The sequence below is a fragment of the Salvelinus fontinalis genome, chromosome 4, assembly GCF_029448725.1.
Source record: "Salvelinus fontinalis isolate EN_2023a chromosome 4, ASM2944872v1, whole genome shotgun sequence".
NCBI lineage: Eukaryota > Metazoa > Chordata > Actinopteri > Salmoniformes > Salmonidae > Salvelinus > Salvelinus fontinalis.
The window spans coordinates 1,198,315-1,216,375 of NC_074668.1; the positions used below are offsets into that span (position 1 = coordinate 1,198,315).

General features: G+C 44.7%; 1 protein-coding gene across 2 annotated transcripts in view; it reads right to left on the reverse strand.

Moving 5' to 3' along the window:
• The window catches only part of LOC129852961 (probable phospholipid-transporting ATPase IM), a 70,482-nt gene extending 53,527 nt beyond the window's left edge, over positions 1-16,955 (reverse strand). For both annotated transcript variants that reach the window (XM_055918565.1, XM_055918564.1), the window contains exons 1-3: positions 16,573-16,955; positions 3,407-3,495; positions 2,990-3,048 (exon numbers count right to left, since the gene is read on the reverse strand). In XM_055918565.1, coding sequence (XP_055774540.1) covers positions 2,990-3,048; positions 3,407-3,449 — 102 coding nt within the window. In that variant the 5' untranslated portion in view covers positions 3,450-3,495; positions 16,573-16,955. The remainder of the gene's footprint in view (positions 1-2,989; positions 3,049-3,406; positions 3,496-16,572) is intronic.
• Positions 16,956-18,061: the final 1,106 nt, after the last annotated feature.

Consider the following 18,061-nt stretch of genomic DNA (forward strand, 5'->3'; position numbering starts at 1 on the left):
TGAAACCCCTGTGTTCCATCCTGGGGATCACGTCTGGCTCTCTACCAGGAACCTCCCACTCCGCCTGCCCTGCAAGAAACTGAGCCCCCGGTTTGTGGGGTCATTCAAGGTTCTCCGGAGGGTCAATAGGTGACATACAGGTTACAATTACCCAGTCACTACCGTATCTCACCCTCTTTTCATGTCTCCCTTCTCAGGCCGGTGGTTCCTGGTCCCCTAGCTGATGCTGTCCCCCACGACACACCTCCACCTCCCCCTGGACATCGAGTGGACCCCGGCATACGCTGTCAGATCCCTACTGGACTTCCGACATTGTGGGGGTCAGCTCCAGTATCTGGTGGACTGGGAGGGGTATGGCCCAGAAGAGCGGTGTTGGGTCCCGGTGGAGGACATTCTGGACACCAACATCATTCGTGATTTCCACCTTCGCTGCCCAGACCGACCCGCTCCTCGTCTTCGGGATCGTCCCCCTGGTCTGCGTTGTCCTGTGGCTGGAGTCGCACAGCAGAGGGGGGTACTGTCATGTTTGCTCCTGTTCCTCCCCTCCGACATACGACGTTGCCAGAGTACTAACCACCGGTCCTGGATTCATCATTACGCACACCTGGCACTCATCATTACGCACACATGTTAATCATTATGATTCACACCTGGACTCCATTACCTTCATCATTTCCTCCCCTTTATATGTCGCTCTACCATGTTCACTCACCAGTTGGTATTGTTCTTGTGTATCGGCCCCATCATCACTCCATCATTACAAATAAATCCATGTAATATAGCCTACACCTTCACAATAAATCAATTTTTTATTTTAGCCACGTCTAAAGAAACATGATATGAAGAAAATGTAGTCTATTTCAGAAGAACAGAACAGTATACTCTGAGTTGTCCTGATCTGTCGATGCCATATGGCTGTAGGCTACACTAGTTAATTTGGAAGACAAGATTTGCTTAGAATTTCGTGGCATTATTTTTTTGTATTTTATAGTATGAAGAAGACAATTGAACAAAGCTGAATAAAATAGAAAGGATATTTTCTCCAAACGATTTGAGGGAGTGTGCACATGTGGCCATTATATGTTGAGCAGTTAACAAAGAAACAAGTACTCCTATATGCTTAATTTTGAGATATTTATGTAACTTTAGTTGTTCTACAAACGTTGGGCTATATGTTTCTATGGCTGCATGATGCGTCTCTAATGATGGTTTGAAAAAAGTCACATGAAATGCATGAGATTAGTTTTTTTGCACAGGCTGCACACACTTCATCAGTCTCTCATTCACAACTAACGTTGGGTAGTTAGTTAGATAACATATACGTAGTTAATATACTGGCAAGTTTGATGTATTAGTAGACAACTAATGTTAGGTAGCTAGCTAACATACCGGTACATAGAGCTGTAATGATATGCTATGCGGTTTGTAAGGATAGTGTAGCTAACAAATTGTCAGCCAACATAACGTGTAACGTAACATATTTGAAAAGTCATTACTTTATTACATTGCTCAACATTTTTAATTAGTTAAGTCAATTAATTTGCATCTGCTCTCATCGGACTTCTTTGCATATTTTCCACCATTTTCTTTGAATCTGAAAACATTGTGAAGCCACGCCCATTTTCTGAAAAACTGCATTATGGGCCCTAAAAGGACGGAAATAGCGTATACTGCTTGTACACTGCGTATTTTGGCAAATGTAGTACGACATCCGGAAACTTTTTGCATACTACCTATATCCATACTATGACCAATAAGCATAAAACATACTCAATTTACTTCACAAATAGTACAGTTAGTGCGGTTATTAGTATGAGTACTGTATTCGAACACAGCTCTACTCTGGGACAGTTGTGGAATGCGATAGATCCCAAATTAATCCAACCACTAGCATCAAAAAAAATGTCAGAATGTTTAGCAGATCAGAACGTTTAGCGTAAAATGTAGATAAATTGTTAGGCTATTCTTCACATAATAAGCCAGCAATGCTTAATGCAAACTATAAGCACAAATGTTCCATTAGCGGGAAAACACAATTAGTAAAAGTGACAGCAAATGTGATTATGCATGTAATGCTTTTATTATAAAGGTGCATTTTTATGATGAAAATTATCTTCCCCAAACTTGAAACTCACACGCTGCTTATGTATGCCAGTTAGGCTCTACACCCATTGTAAAGTGGATGATTTTAAGAAGTTATTTGGCCACTTTAGTTGTGATACCAACCTTATAAAACATAGGACTTATGGGCTAGGCTACATGAGGAATGGGACTATGATTTGAAAAAGTCGCAAAAATTATCATGCACCTTTCTCGAAACGGGCAGGTGGAAAAAAATACATGTCATCTATGCAGTTAAATAGCAACTGGAGGATGCTTTACACCAGGTTCATGTTCATGCCAGCCAGGTATGCTATACTCCTGTTGTAAAGACAAGCAATGTGCTTAATATTAGGAAAGTTAACAAATAAATATAGTATGCCTAGCCTATAGAAAGCTGATGGGATCCTCCTCTTTTTAATAGAGGCCATCAATCTGTTTTCTCACGCAATTACATAGCCTATAGAAATGTTGTGCAACATGAGCACATGGGCTCTCATGAAGTGTTTGATTAGATTTTCGATTACATTTGCATTGATGTCAGAGTGATTAGAGTGACAATAGAGTGCTGAGTACAAGCCAGTTAGCAAGTTTGGTAGGCTACCAGAGCAGACCAGAGCAGAGCAGAGCAGACCAGACCAGACTCAGACCCCTGGCAGCCTGCCAGCAGCATGACAATAACCAGACAGTGACATGTATAGTCTGGTCCCAGGGACTAACTCAATACACAAGAGTATGCATGCACAAAGTACCACACACACACACACACACACACACACACACACACACACACACACACACACACACACACACACACACACACACACGCCAGAGGATTTACCGCTGAGGATAACAATGCATAGGCTTGCACACATTCAACTAAACTCACCGCATACTTGAAGGAGAGGTTATACTCTCTGTCGTTTGCCCTCAGTTTCCTCTCCAACTCTGAGAGAGAGAATATGACATTTGAAATATCTTTATTCTTTTGGAACTTGTGTGAGTGTAATATTTACTGTTGTGGGAGTGTAGTATTATGACTTTTTGTTGTTTATTTCACTTTTGTTTATCCATGTCACTTTCTTTGGCAATGTAAACATGTTTCCCATGCCTATAAATCCCCTTGAATTGAATTGAGAATGAGAACAGGACAGCAACGGGTGTGGCTGAAATAGCCAAATCCAGTCATTTGAAGGGGTGTCCACATACTTTTGTAAATACAGTGTATCTCTAAACCAACGGCTAATTTGTAAATATGAAATGTCATGAGAGCAGTCAAGTCCGGAGACTCCCAGCAGCTCCTTACCACTCTCTTTCTTCTTGGCATATTCTAGACCGAAGAACGACATGTTTTCTGCCTCTTCTTCACGCTCTTCACCTACGCATGGTATTTATCTGGGGATGGGAGAGAATAGGGTTAGGTGTGGACTAAAATACCCATTCACTTAATTGAACAACTCCTGAATACAAGTAACAGACTATCACCTCAGGGTGAAACATCCGAAAATGAGATACTTCTGCTTCTCATGGGGGAGTGTTTTGGAGTTAAAGTACCCTATGAGGTGTCCAGTGCCAATTACAAGCCCGGCTTCGGAACATTTGGGAGAGATTTTACTTGTAGTTGATGGCTTTGTAATGGAAGGTTTGGGAATCGCTTCCTCTTAGGTGGTTGTAGAATTAAACGGCTCTTTTCTGGATGTTGATAATTAGCTTGTATCTGCCAAATCACATCAGCTACTACCAAACACTGCATGCTGCCTCACTTTTTTGCTTCAAAGTTTTTTATAGGGAAGGTCACCTTTTTTTGAGAATATTTTCGGGATGATTTGGGCAGTTGTGCCTTACAGACTTCAAACATTCTGCCAAAAAATCTGCCAGCCAGTATCAGGGAGGACAACACTCTGGCAGCCAGAATCAGGGAGGACAACACTCTGGCAGCCAGAATCAGGGATGACAACACTCTGCCAGCCAGAATCAGGGATGACAACACTCTGGCAGCCAGAATCAGGGATGACAACACTCTGCCAGCCAGAATCAGGGATGACAACACTCTGCCAGCCAGAATCAGGGATGACAACACTCTGCCAGCCAGTATCAGGGATGACAACACTCTGGCAGCCAGAATCAGGGATGACAACACTCTGGCAGCCAGTGTGTGTAGCCGGTTAACATTTACATGTTAGTCATTTAGTAGACTCTCTTATCCAGAGCAATTTAGATTAGTGAGTGCATATATTTTCATTTAATTTAATTTTACACTTTTTTCATACTGGTCCCCCGTGGCAACCGCCTCTCAGGACTGGTTGTCATGGTGAACTCAGTTCTGGATATATTTATAGCACACACGTGTGTATTTAAGAATGTGTGTTTTAAAACAGAGTCACACAGAGGCCCAAGTCTGCTAAAATACACATGCACGCACACACAGGCACACACACACACCACACACACACACACACACACCACGCACACACACCACGCACACACACACACACACACACACACACACACACACACACACACACACACACACACACGCTCCTTTCAGTGTCAACTTCAAGCCTACCTTTCATCCCTCATCTATTCATTGTGTAAAGCCCTCCAAATACACCAAAGTCAAATAGTCCCCTCATTTAAACAGGATAATGTCATCAGGATAATGTCATCAGGATAATGTCATCAGGATAATGTCGTCAGGATAATGTCATCAGCATAACGTCATCAGAATAATGTCATCAGGATAATGTCAGCATGATAATGGCGTCAGGATAATGTTGTTGGAATAATGTCAGCAGAATAATGCCATCAGGACAATACCATCGGGATAATGTCAGCAGAATGATGCCATCAGGATAATGTCAGCAGAATAATGTCAGCAGGATAATGTCAGCAGAATAATGTCAGCAGGATAATGTCAGCAGGATAATATCGTCAGGATAATGTCAGCAGGATAATGTCAGCAGGATAATGTCAGCAGAATAATGTCGTCAGGATAATATCAGCAGAATAATGTCAGATATTCCTCCAGTGTGATCATATAATCACATCCTTCATAAGGTCTGATCATGCTTTAATTCTAAAGGTCAAAATGTTAGTTTATGAAATGTTAAGTGTATTAAAGCTTCCAGCCTTGGCAGCTTCCACACATACTCACAACAAGAGCACAGAGAGGCAAGGCTGCTGAGGAATGAGAAAGATGGTAGCCTATGTGTGTGTGTGTGTGTGACAGAGAGAGAGATTTGGAAATAGAGCATGTCTGTGTATTTGGTTAGCCCACCTCAGCCCACCTCCACCACAGGAAAACAAAGAAACATGACCAAGAAGGAATCTTTTGTATGCATCTTTTTTCTTTCAAGGACAGCTTTACTAAGGGCTCCATTGCTGAAGTGTTACAAAAACTTCTACAGCTGCACCATCGAGAGCATCCTGACTGGTTGCATCACCACTTGGTATGGCAACTGCTCGGCATCCGACTGCAAGGCGCTACAGATGGTAATGCGTACGGCCCAGTACATAACTGGAGCCAAGCTTCCTGCCATCCAGGACCTCTATACCAGGCGGTGTCAGAGGAAGGCCCAAAAAATTCTCAAAGACTGCAACCACCCAAGTCATAGACAGTTCCCTCTGCTACCATACGACAAGCGGTACTGGAGCGCCAAGTCTAGGTCCAAAAGGCTCCTTAACAGCTTCTATCCCCAAGCCATAATACTGCTAAGTTATTCAAATGGCTATTTGTATTGACCCCCTTTTTAACCCTGCTGCAACTCGCTGTTTATTATCTATGCATAGTCACTTTACCTCTACCTACATGTACAAATTACCTCAATTACCTAGACTAACCTGTACCCCTGCACATTGACTCGGTACCAGTACCCCTTGTATATAGCCTCGTTATTGTTATTTTACTGTGTTACAGACACAAATACTCCTCAGTTTCATCAGCTGTCCGGGTGGCTGGTCTCAGATGATCCCGCAGGTGAAGAAACCGAATGTGGAGTTCCTGGGCTGGCGTCGTTACACATGGTCTGCAGTTGTGAGGTCAGTTGAACGTACTGCCAAATTCTCTCAAACTAAGTTGGAGGTGTCTTATGGTAGAGAAATTAACATTAAACTCTCTGGCAACAACTCTGGTGGACATTCCTGCAGTCCCTCAAAACTTGAGACACCTGTGGCATTGTGCTGTGTGATAAAATTACACATTTTAGAGTGGCCTTTTATTGTCCCCAGCACAAAGTCCACCTGTGTAATGATCATGCTGTTTAATCAGTTTATTGATATGCCCCACCTGTCAGGTAACTGGATTATCTTGACAATGTAAACACATTTTTGCACAACATTTGAGAGAAATACACTAATTGTGCATATGGAAAAGCTCATGAAAGCTCATGAAACATGTGACCAACACTTTACATGTCGCGTGCATATTTTTGTTCAGTATATAACTGAGATGTGGTTATCTCACCTCATATTCTTATCGGCAGACTCAATAGCCTCGGTTTTTCTAATGACTGCCTTGCCTGGTTCACCAACTACTTTGCAGACAGAGTTCAGTGTGTCAAATCGGAGGGCATGTTGTCCGGTCCTCTGGCAGTCTCTATGGGGGTACCACAGGGTTCAATTCTCGGGCCGACTCTTTTCTCTGTATACATCAATGATGTTGCTCTTGCTGCGGGCGATTCCCTGATCCACCTCTACGCAGACGACACCATTCTGTATACTTCCGGCTCTTCCCTGGACACTGTGCTATCTACCCTCCAAACGAGCTTCAATGCCATACAACACTCCTTCCGTGGCCTCCAACTGCTCTTAAACGCTAGTAAAACCAAATGCATGCTTTTCAACCGTTTGCTGCCTGCACCCGCACGCCCGACTAGCATCACCACCCTGGACGGTTCCGACCTAGAATATGTGGACATCTATAAGTACCTAGGTGTCTGGCTAGACTGCAAACTCTCCTTCCAGACTCATATCAAACATCTCCAATCCAAAATCAAATCTAGAGTCGGCTTTCTATTCCGGAACAAAGCCTCCTTCACTGACGCCGCCAAACTTACCCTAGTAAAACTGACTATCCTACCGATCCTCGACTTCGGCGATGTCATCTACAAAATAGCTTCCAATACTCTACTCAGCAAACTGGATGCAGTTTATCACAGTGCCATCCGTTTTGTTACTAAAGCACCTTATACGACCCACCACTGCGACCTGTATGCCCTAGTCGGCTGGCCCTCGCTACATGTTCGTCGTCAGACCCACTGGCTCCAGGTCATCTACAAGGCTATGCTAGGTAAAGTGCCGCCTTATCTCAGTTCACTGGTCACGATGGCTACACCCACCCGTAGCACGCGCTCCAGCAGGTGTATCTCACTGATCATCCCTAAAGCCAAAACCTCATTTGGACGCCTTTCCTTCCAGTTCTCTGCTGCCTGCGACTGGAACGAATTGCAAAAATCTCTGAAGTTGGAGACTTTTATCTCCCTCAACAACTTTAAAAATCTGCTATCCGAGCAGCTAACCGATCGCTGCAGCTGTACATAGTCCATCTGTAAACTACCCACCCAATTTACCTACCTCACCCCCATACTGCTTTTATTTATTTACTTTTCTGCTCTTTTGCACACCAGTATCTCTTCTTGCACATGATCATCTGATGATTTATCACTCCAGTGTTAATCTGCTAAATTGTAATTATTCGATTTATTGCCTACCTCATGCCTTTTGCACACATTGTATATAGATTCTCTTTTTTCTACCATGTCATTGACTTGTCTATTGTTTACTCCATGTGTAACTCTGTGTTGTTGTCTGTTCACACTGCTATGCTTTATCTTGGCCAGGTCGCAGTTGCAAATGAGAACTTGTTCTCAACTAGCCTACCTGGTTAAATAAAGGTGAAATAAAAAATAAAATAAAATATCAAAATGTGGGTTGGACTTTGCTGTCCATGAGACGAGAACAACATGCTCTCGTGTTTGTCTATAAAGCACTTCTGAATGAACTACCTTCTTATTTATCATCACTTATCAACACTATAATTATAATTATAATTCATGAAACCAGGTCTCAAGCATTGATTACACTTGAGGCCCCTGCGACCTCCACAGAGTTGTGTATGGCTGCCTTTTCATGTTACGCTCCTTGCTTATGGAATAGCCTGCAGACTAAATTTAAACTTGAGACTCTTGTCCACCTGTTGCCCATTTTAAACATTTATTGGAGGATTTTTATTTTTGTATTGCTTGTAACTGTTTTGGGTAATGCAGGTTCTTGTGCTGTTAGGGGAATAACCTATGTGTAAATGTAACAATCTGCTGTTGTATTTTTTGTGTTATCTGTGATCGTTTAGTTTAGTCTTGTGTCATTTCTTAATCATTGTACCTAAACTGTATGTGTAAATATGTATACGCAGGGCCCAGCTGTAAAAGAGACCCCAGTCTGTGTTCCTTGTTTGAAATAAAGGTATAATGAAAAGATGAATGCACTAACCGTAAGTCACTCTGGATACGAGTCCTATGAGATCTGTAGCCCAGCTACTGGTCCTGGCATTCTGAGACGTCATGTTCAGTTGATCTTATGTTTGTCAACAGGAAGTACATAGGAATAAGATATTTCTGCTGTTATCAGCTACCTGGTTATAATTAGCGTCACTCTTATGTACTAAGCAAGATGAAAGGCAGTGCATTAAAAAAAGCAAGAGCATGCCAATTCATCTCAAACTGGTATTTTCTTGATCGAAAATGCAATTTGACTAAGAGCTGTTGGAAGGGGAGTGGAGGAAGTGGAGGGGAGATTGCTGGTAATTTGTGGGAGTGGTCTTCCCAATGTCTCGCTGCTACGTAAAGGGCCTCACATTGAGTGTGTGTCCTTACAGGAGACCAAGGTGTCCAGTAATCCAGGATGTGACCTTTTCACATGGCTGTAAGGTCACACAAAACTCACAATGGCTGCATAAGATGTTGTCATTACTGTTACATATCTGTTACACATACATACACACAATATCTACATTACTAACCCAGTTACCCACTAACTAACACATAAAATGAGACACTGTGTTCACGCCCCCAACTCAATCATCAAGTTTGCAGATGACACAACAATAGTAGGCCTGATTACCAACAATGACGAGACAGCCTACAGGGAAGAGGTGAGGGCTCTGGGAGTGTGGTGCCAGGAAAATAACCTCTCACTCAACGTCAACAAAACAAAGGAGCAGATCGCTTACTTCAGGAAACTGCAGAGAGAGCACGCCCCTATCCACATCGACGGGACTGCAGTGGAGAAGGTGGAAAGCTTCAAGTTCCTCGGCATAAACATTTACTGACTAACTGAAATGGTCCACCCACACAGACAGTGTGGTGAAGAAGGAGTAACAGCGCCTCGTCAACCTCAGGAGGCTGAAGAAATTTGGCTTGGCACCTAAAACCCTCACAAACCTTTACAGATGCACAATTGAGAGCATCCTGTTGGGCTGGATCACCGCCTGGTACGGCAACTATACCGCCCGCAACCGCAGGGCACTAAAGAGGGTGGTGCGGTCTGCCCAACGCATCACCGGGGGCAAACTACCTGCCCTCCAGGACACCTACAGTACCCGATGTCACAGGAAGGCCAAAAAGATCATCAAGGACAACAACCACTCGAGCCACTACCTGTTCAACCGGCTATCATCCAGAAGGCGAGGTCAGTACAGGTGCATCAAAGCTGGGACCGAGAGACTGAAAACTGTTTTTAATCACATTAGAGGCTGCTGCCCTATACATAGACTTGAAATCACTGGCCACTTTAATAATTGGAACACTAGTCACTTTAATAATAATGTTTACATATTTTGCATATATACTGTATTCTGTCCTATTCTACAGTATCTTAGTCTATGCCTCTCTGACATTGCTCTTCCAAATATTTATATATTCTTAATTCCATTCCTTTACTTTAGATTTGTGTGTATTGTTGTGAAATTGTTAGATTTTACTTGTTTGATACTACTGCACTGTTGGAGCTAGAAACACAAGCATATCGCTACACCAGCAATAGCATCCGTTAAACACGTGTATGTGACCAATAACATTTGATTTGGATTTCATTTGACTCTCTGTAAGGCACTTTTATGACCAAGTATGGTAACACATACAGTAGCTAAAACCTGTAGCGACAGAAAGCCTTGACTAACTGCTGATAACGCAGCACAATAGCAGGAAGTCTTAATGGCAGACCGGACCGAACCAGAACAGAACAGCTACCACTGAACATCTAAAAGGAAAACACTGCTGTAGCCTTACTGCCCCGGACTGAGCTGGGAGTACTGACCAAGGAATTCTCCAACCACACACTATGACAATACTACAGTGAAGTAAGGCATGGGCTATGGCAAAACTTTCTGACAATGCTTTAGTACAGTTCATGGACTAAAGGCAAACATACAAACTTTTTCTGTTGCATCATAAACGATACAGGTTCATTTAGCATAAGTAACTGGTGAGCAGTGACCATAGGGGAGAGCGGGATATGTTGAGCCATTTTTTACATGCTGCATCACTACTTCAAGGAAAACATAGTATTTGTTCTAAAAATATATCTACATATATTTCAGTATCCCTGGAAATAATCAGCAAAGTGTCACCAACCACATCATCGAGATGCATTTTGATGATGTGGCTGGTGACACTTTGCTTCTTGAGAGTCCAACATCTTGAAATATTGACTACTGACAATGTAAAACATTTTGGGACTGTATCAACAGTGGACTAATAAAAACAATATTTTGGTATTTATTTCAAGTGGATTTTCCCTTTAAGGTTATGATAATCTAGGTTGGACCTGGGCAAAAGAAGGCTGATCAGAAATCAGGGGTTAGGGGAGATACAGAGATTGTGGGAGGACATTAAAAACTATAACATCTTATGTTTCACCGAGACGTGGCTGAACGAAGAAACGGACAATATAGAGCTGGCAGGATTTTCAATGCACCGGCAGAACAGACACGCTACCTCCGGTAAGACGAGGGGTGGGGGTGTGTGTCTTGTTGTCAAAAGCAGCTGGTGCACGATGTCTAATGTTAAAGAAGTCTTGAGGTATTGCTCGCCTGAGGTAGAGTACCTTATGATAAACTGTAAGACCACACTATCTACCGAGAGAGTTCTCATCTGTATTATTCGTAGCCGTCTATTTACCACCACAAAGCGAAGCTGGCCCTAAGACTGCTCTGAACCAACTCTATAAGGCCATAAGCAAAGAAGAAAATGCTCAACCAGAAGCGGCGCTCCTAGTGGCCGGGGACATTAATGCAGGCAAACTTAAATCAGTTTTACCAAATTTTTACCAACATGTCACATGTGGAACCAGGGGGAAAAAAATCCTAGACCACCTTTACTCCACACAGAGAGATGCATACAAAGCTCTCCCTCGCCCTCCATTTGGCAAATCTCACCACAATTCTATCCCCCAGATTCCTGCTTACAATCAAAAACTAAAGCAGGAAGTACCAGTGACTCACTCAATACGGAAGTGGTCAGATGACGCGGATGCTACACTACAGGACTGTTTTGCTAGCACAGACTGGAATATGTTCCGGGATTCATCCAATGGCATTGGAGTATACCACCTCAGTCATCGGCTTCATCAATAAGTGCATCGATGACGTCGTCCCCACAGTGACTGTACGTACATATCCCAACCAGAAGCCATGGATTACAGGCAACATCCGCATCGAGCTAAAGGCTAGAGCTGCCGCTTTCAAGGAGCGGGAGACTAATTCGGACGCTTCTAAGAAATCCCGCTATGACCTCTGACAAACAATCAAACAAGCAAAGTGTCAATACAGGATTAAGATTGAATCCTACTACACTGGCTCTGACGCTGTTCGGATGTGACAGAGCTTGACAACTATTACGGACTACAAAGGGAAACCTAGACATGAGCTGCCCAGTGACGCGAGCCTACCAGATGAGCTAAATGCCTTTTATGCTAGCTTCGAGGCAAGCAACACTGAAGCATGCACGAGAGCACCAGCTGTTCTGGATGACTGTGTGATAACACTATCGGTAGCCGATGTGAAGAAAACCTTTAAACAGGTCAACATTCACAAAGCCGCTGGGCCAGACGGATTACCAAGACGTGTACTGAAAGCATGCGCTGACCAACTGTCAAGTGCCTTCACTAACATTTTCAAACTCTCCCTGAACGAGTCTTTAATACCTACATGTTTCAAGCAGACTACCGTAGTCCCTGTGCCCAAGGAAGTGAAGGTAACCTGCCTAAATGATTACCGCCCCGTGGCACTCACGTCAGTAGCCATGAAGTGCTTTGAAAGGCTGGTCATGACTCACATCAATAGCATCCTCCCGGACACCATAGACCCACTCCAATTCGCCACAACAGATCCACAGATGACGCAATCTCAATCACACTCCACACTGCCCTTTCTCACCTGGAGGAAAGGAACACCTATGTGAGAATGCTGTTCATCGACTACAGCTCAGCGTTCAACACCATAGTGCCCACGAAGCTCATCACTAAGCTAAGGGCTCAGGGACTAAACACCTCCTTCTGCAACTGGATACTGGACTTCCTGACGAGCCGCCCCCAGGTGGTAAGAGTAGGCAACAACACGTCTGCAATCCTTAACACTGGGGCCACTCAGGGGTGTGTACTTAGTCCCCTCCTGTATTCCCTGTTCACCCACGAACTTGTGGCCAAACACGTGTTCAACACCATCATTAAGTTTGCTGACGACGGCAGTGGTAGGCCTGTTCACCAAAAACGATGAGACAGCCTATAGGGAGGAGGTCAGAGAACTGGCAATGTGATGCCAGGACAACAACCTTTCCGTCAATGTGAGCAAGACTAAGGAGATGATCGTGGAATACAGGAAAAGGCAGGCTGAACCGGCCTCCATTATCATCGACGGGGCTGTAGTGGGGCGGGTTGAGAGTTTCAAGTTCCTTGGTGTCCACATCACCAATTAACTATCATGATCCAAACATACCAAGACAGTCGTGAAGAGGGCACGACAAAACCCTTTCCCCCTCAGGAGACTGAAAAGATATGAGCCCCCCGATCCTCAAAAGGATCTACAGCTGCACCATTGAGAGCATCCTGACCGGTTGCATCACCGCCTGGTATGGCAACTGCTCTGCCTCTGACCGTAAAGCGCTACAGAGAGTAGTGCGAATGGCCCAGTACATCACTTGGGCCAAGCTTCATGTCATCCAGGACCTATATAATAGGCGGAGGAAAGCCCATAAAATTGTCAGAGACTCCAGTCACCCAAGTTATAGACTGTTTTCTCTGCTACTGCACGGCAAGCGGTACCGGAGCGCCAAGTCGAGGACCAAAAGGCTCCTCAACAGTTTCTACCCCCAAGTCATTAGACTGCTGAACAATTCATAAAAATCGCTACCGGACAATTTATATCGACCCCCAACCTACATGTACAGATTACCTCAACTAGCCTGTACACCTGCACACTGACTCGGTACCGTTGCCCCCTGTATATAGCCTCGTTATTGTTATTCTTATCGTGTTACTTTTTATTATTACTTTTTATTTTAGTCTACTTGGTAAATATTTTCTTCTTCTTGAACTGCACTGTTGGTTAAGGGCTTGTAAAAGTAAGCATTTCACCGTAAAGTCCACACTAGTTGTGTTCAGCGCATATGGCAAATAAGGTTTGATTTGATTTGATACTGTGTGTAGATTAATGAGTAACTGTTAAGCAGTGGAAATCACCTGACTACGTCATCTACTGTCTGATGTCAATATAAAGTTGAGGTTTTGGAGGGGAAAGAACGGTGGCAGTTGTGGGGCTGTGAATCTGAAATAGGGGGAGGAGAGGGGAGGAGAAGAGAGGAATAGGAGAGGAGAAGAGGAGAAGAGAGGAAAGAGAGAGGGGAGGAGGAGAGGACAGGAAAGGGTGAGGAGATGAGAGCAGGGGAGGAGGGGAGGAGAGGGAGAAGGAGAAGGAGAAGGAGAAGGAGAAGGAGAAGGAGAAGGAGAAGGAGAGGAGAGGAGAGGAGAGGGAGGGAGGGAGGGAGGGAGGAGGAGAGGAGAGGAAGAGGAGAGCAGGGGAGGAGGGGAGGAGAGGAGAGGAGAAGGAGAAGGAGAAGGAGAAGGAGAAGGAGAGGCGAGGAGAGGAAAGGAAGAGCAGAGCAGGGGAGGAGAGGAGAGGAGGAGAGGAGAGGAGAGGGAGGAGGAGAGGAGAGGAAAGGAAGAGGAGAGCCGGGGAAGAGGGGAGGAGAGGAGAAGGAGAAGGAGAGGAGAGGAGGAGAGGAGAGGGAGCAGGAGAGGAGAGGAAAGGAAGAGGATAGCAGGGGAGGAGGGGAGGAGAGGAGAGAAGGGGAGGAGGGGAGGAGAGGAGAGAAGGGGAGGAGGGGTGGCGATGGGGAGGGAAAGGAGAAGAGCTGGACAACATAACTCCTTTTGACCGGAGCACAGAAAACACAAAAGCCCAGAACAATCAACTGCTGAATTATTCACCTGACCTCTCAGGCCACAAAGCCGAATGTGAGTGGCCCCTCTCAGTTTACCTGATAACAACACAACACTTAGACTGACCTTTTAAGACTAATTGTACTGTTTATCCTCCATTATAAAACAGTCTGGTTCCTTTGACAGCAGCACAATCGTATTACTGATCACTTCAAACACACACACACACACACACACACACACACACACACACACACACACACACACACACACACACACACACACACACACACACACACACAAAAGGAGTGCAAATAGAGTTTGAATATTGTAATGTTGGTTTGATTGCCCTACAGTAAGTGTCAACTGCATGGCTGGTAATTTGACCCCTTCAATACCGCAGATCATATGACCCCTTGAATACATCAGATCATCTGACCCCTTCAATACATCAGATCATATGACCCCTTCAATACATCAGATCATATGGCCCCTTCAATACATCAGATCATATGGCCCCTTGAATACATCAGATCATATGGCCCCTTCAATACATCAGATCATATGACCCCTTGAATACATCAGATCATATGGCCCCTTCAATACATCAGATCATATGACCCCTTGAATACATCAGATCATATGGCCCCTTCAATACATCAGATCATATGACCCCTTGAATACATCAGATCATATGGCCCCTTCAATACATCAGATCATATGACCCCTTCGGTACATCAGATTATATTATGAATGTGAAACTGGTTATTATGGTGAACACATAACTGATGTTTTTAGATTGGCTTCAGGGGACTTGGAGGTCACCAGCTGACAGGTTCAATGGCCTGCAGGATACTGAGGCTGACAACAAAGCACACTATTGGGGCAGCACAAACACTGAACAATAGTGTGTGTGTGTTTGGGTATTGTCACTCACACAACACACCAAAACACTGTCTGTCATACACTGTCTGTCACTGGCTAGAGCAAGCCACAACACTGTCTGTGACTGGCTAGAGCAAGCCACAACACTGTCTGTGACTGGCTAGAGCAAGCCACAACACTGTCTGTGACTGGCTAGAGCAAGCCGCAACACTGTCTGTGACTGGCTAGAGCAAGCCAAAACACTGTCTGTCACACAGTGACTGGCTAGAGCAAGCCGCAACACTGTTTGTGACTGGCTAGAGCAAGCCACAACACTGTCTGTGACTGGCTAGAGCAAGCCGCAACACTGTCTGTGATTGGCTAGAGCAAGCCAAAACACTGTCTGTCACACAGTGACTGGCTAGAGCAAGCCACAACACTGTCTGTGATTGGCTAGAGCAAGCCACAACACTGTCTGTGACTGGCTAGAGCAAGCCGCAACACTGTCTGTGACTGGCTAGAGCAAACCGCAACACTGTCTGTGACTGGCTAGAGCAAGCCGCAACACTGTCTGTGACTGGCTAGAGCAAGCCGCAACACTGTCTGTGACTGGCTAGAGCAAGCCGCAACACTGGAGGACACTAAGTACGCACATGACATCAATTATGTTATAGACCCTCCTCTTCCTCATAATCATCATTATCAATCCCAAAATCACTCCATGGAAATCAAGAGTATTTTCCTGTCTGACACCCTTTCCAGACAAACAAGGACATATGTTTCGACTGAAACATGCCAAACCCTTCTACTAGACACAAATAGATAAATAACTCTCCTACTAGACAAGTACAGAAACTAGCAGTAATAAACATTCATATCTACAATGTCAAAGGACACTACCTATGATCTTTCTCTACCTTCTTCAGAGAAAGATCATATTTATCAGGTTATTTCAAGTTTACAAATCACTTGAGTGATGTTTTAAACATGGGAAAAAGTCGCAAAAAGTATTCCAAAGTGATGTTATGTCTCTCTCTCTCGCTCTCAAACCATTCTCTCCTGGAGTATTTCCTTTCAGGAGTACCCAGGGAAGAAAGATGGAGAGAGGGAACACTGCCTGACCCTCTCCCCCACCCTGACTCCTACACCTGAGGTCAAGAGGCTCGCTGCTGCTCTTACCGTTAGTCCCAGCTCCAGCCGTGTGTTTGTCCGATGGAGTGTGAGTGAGACAAATGGCCTGACAGTCTTGGGAAAAGTCAGACTAGGAAACAAGCTGCCAAATATTTCCTCAAAGCTATCCCCTCCTCCTTCACTATCTGTCCTGCACACACTAACCCCCCTCTCCTCTTTTTGTCATTCTACCCCTCTCTCATTCTCTGTCCCTCCTCCTCACGCTCTCTCTCTAACTCCTCCCTCCCCCAGTCATTCACTGTCTCAAATAGTCCTTCCTCTTTCTATGTTTGATCTTCTCCTTTCTTGTCTGTCTCCGTCTCACCTTCCCTCTCTGTCTCACCTTCCCCCTCTCACTTCTCTCCTCTCTGTCTCACGTTCCCCCTCTCACTTCTCTGCTTCTCTCTGTATCACGTTCCCCCTCCCACTTCTCTCTGTCTCATGTTGCCCCTCTCACTTCTCTCCTCTCTGTCTCACGTTCCCCCTCTCACTTCTCTGCTTCTCTCTGTCTCACGTTCCCCCTCTCACTTCTCTGCTTCTCTCTGTCTCACGTTCCCCCTCCCACTTCTCGCTGTCTCACGTTGCCCCTCTCACTTCTCTCCTCTCTGTCTCACGTTCCCCCTCTCACTTCTCTGCTTCTCTCTGTCTCACGTTCCCCCTCTCACTTCTCTGCTTCTCTCTGTCTGACGTTCCCCCTCCCACTTCTCGCTGTCTCACGTTGCCCCTCTCACTTCTCTCCTCTCAGTCTCATGTTGCCCCTCTCACTTCTGCTCTCACGTCTGGCTGGTGAGAGGTAGGTGGGCTTGGAATCTAGAGGGGACTCAGACACTTACACCCAGAAGATAAACAGGAACACAGGGCCGGACTAGACACTCTCTCTCCGCTCCTCTAACCTCTTTATTTTCTCCTCTTATTACATGCCTCACTAAGTCTTTCCCTCTGTGCCATTTTCTTCTCTCTTAACTTTCGCTCGTTCACTCTTGCCCTTCAGTTTGTTCGAGGACTGCATGTCTCGTTCTCTCTTGCCCTTCAGTTTGTTCGAGGACTGCATGTCTCGTTCTCTCTTGCCCTTCAGTTTGTTCGAGGACTGCATGTCTCTTTCTCTTCAGTTTTTTTTAACCTTTATTTAACAAGGCAAGTCAGTTAAGAACAAATTCTTATTAACAATGATGGCTTAGGAACAGTGGGTTAACTGCCTTGTTCAGGAACAGAACGACAGATTTTTACCTTGTCAGCTCGGGATTTGATCTAGCAACCTTTCGGTTACTGGCCCAATGATCTAACCACTAGGCTACCTGCACCACTCGTTCTCTCTTGCGAAAGTATAATTTCCTGCATGCCAAAAAAGGGAAACAGATTTCTTTAAAAATAATTCTCTGTCTCTTAGCGTGAGAACCACACCAGTCAAAGCTAGACTGACCACACACACACTTTGAAGGACTACTGTTACGCTGACTAAAGCACCCCTATTCAAAATCCCACAGCACACCCTGAGGAT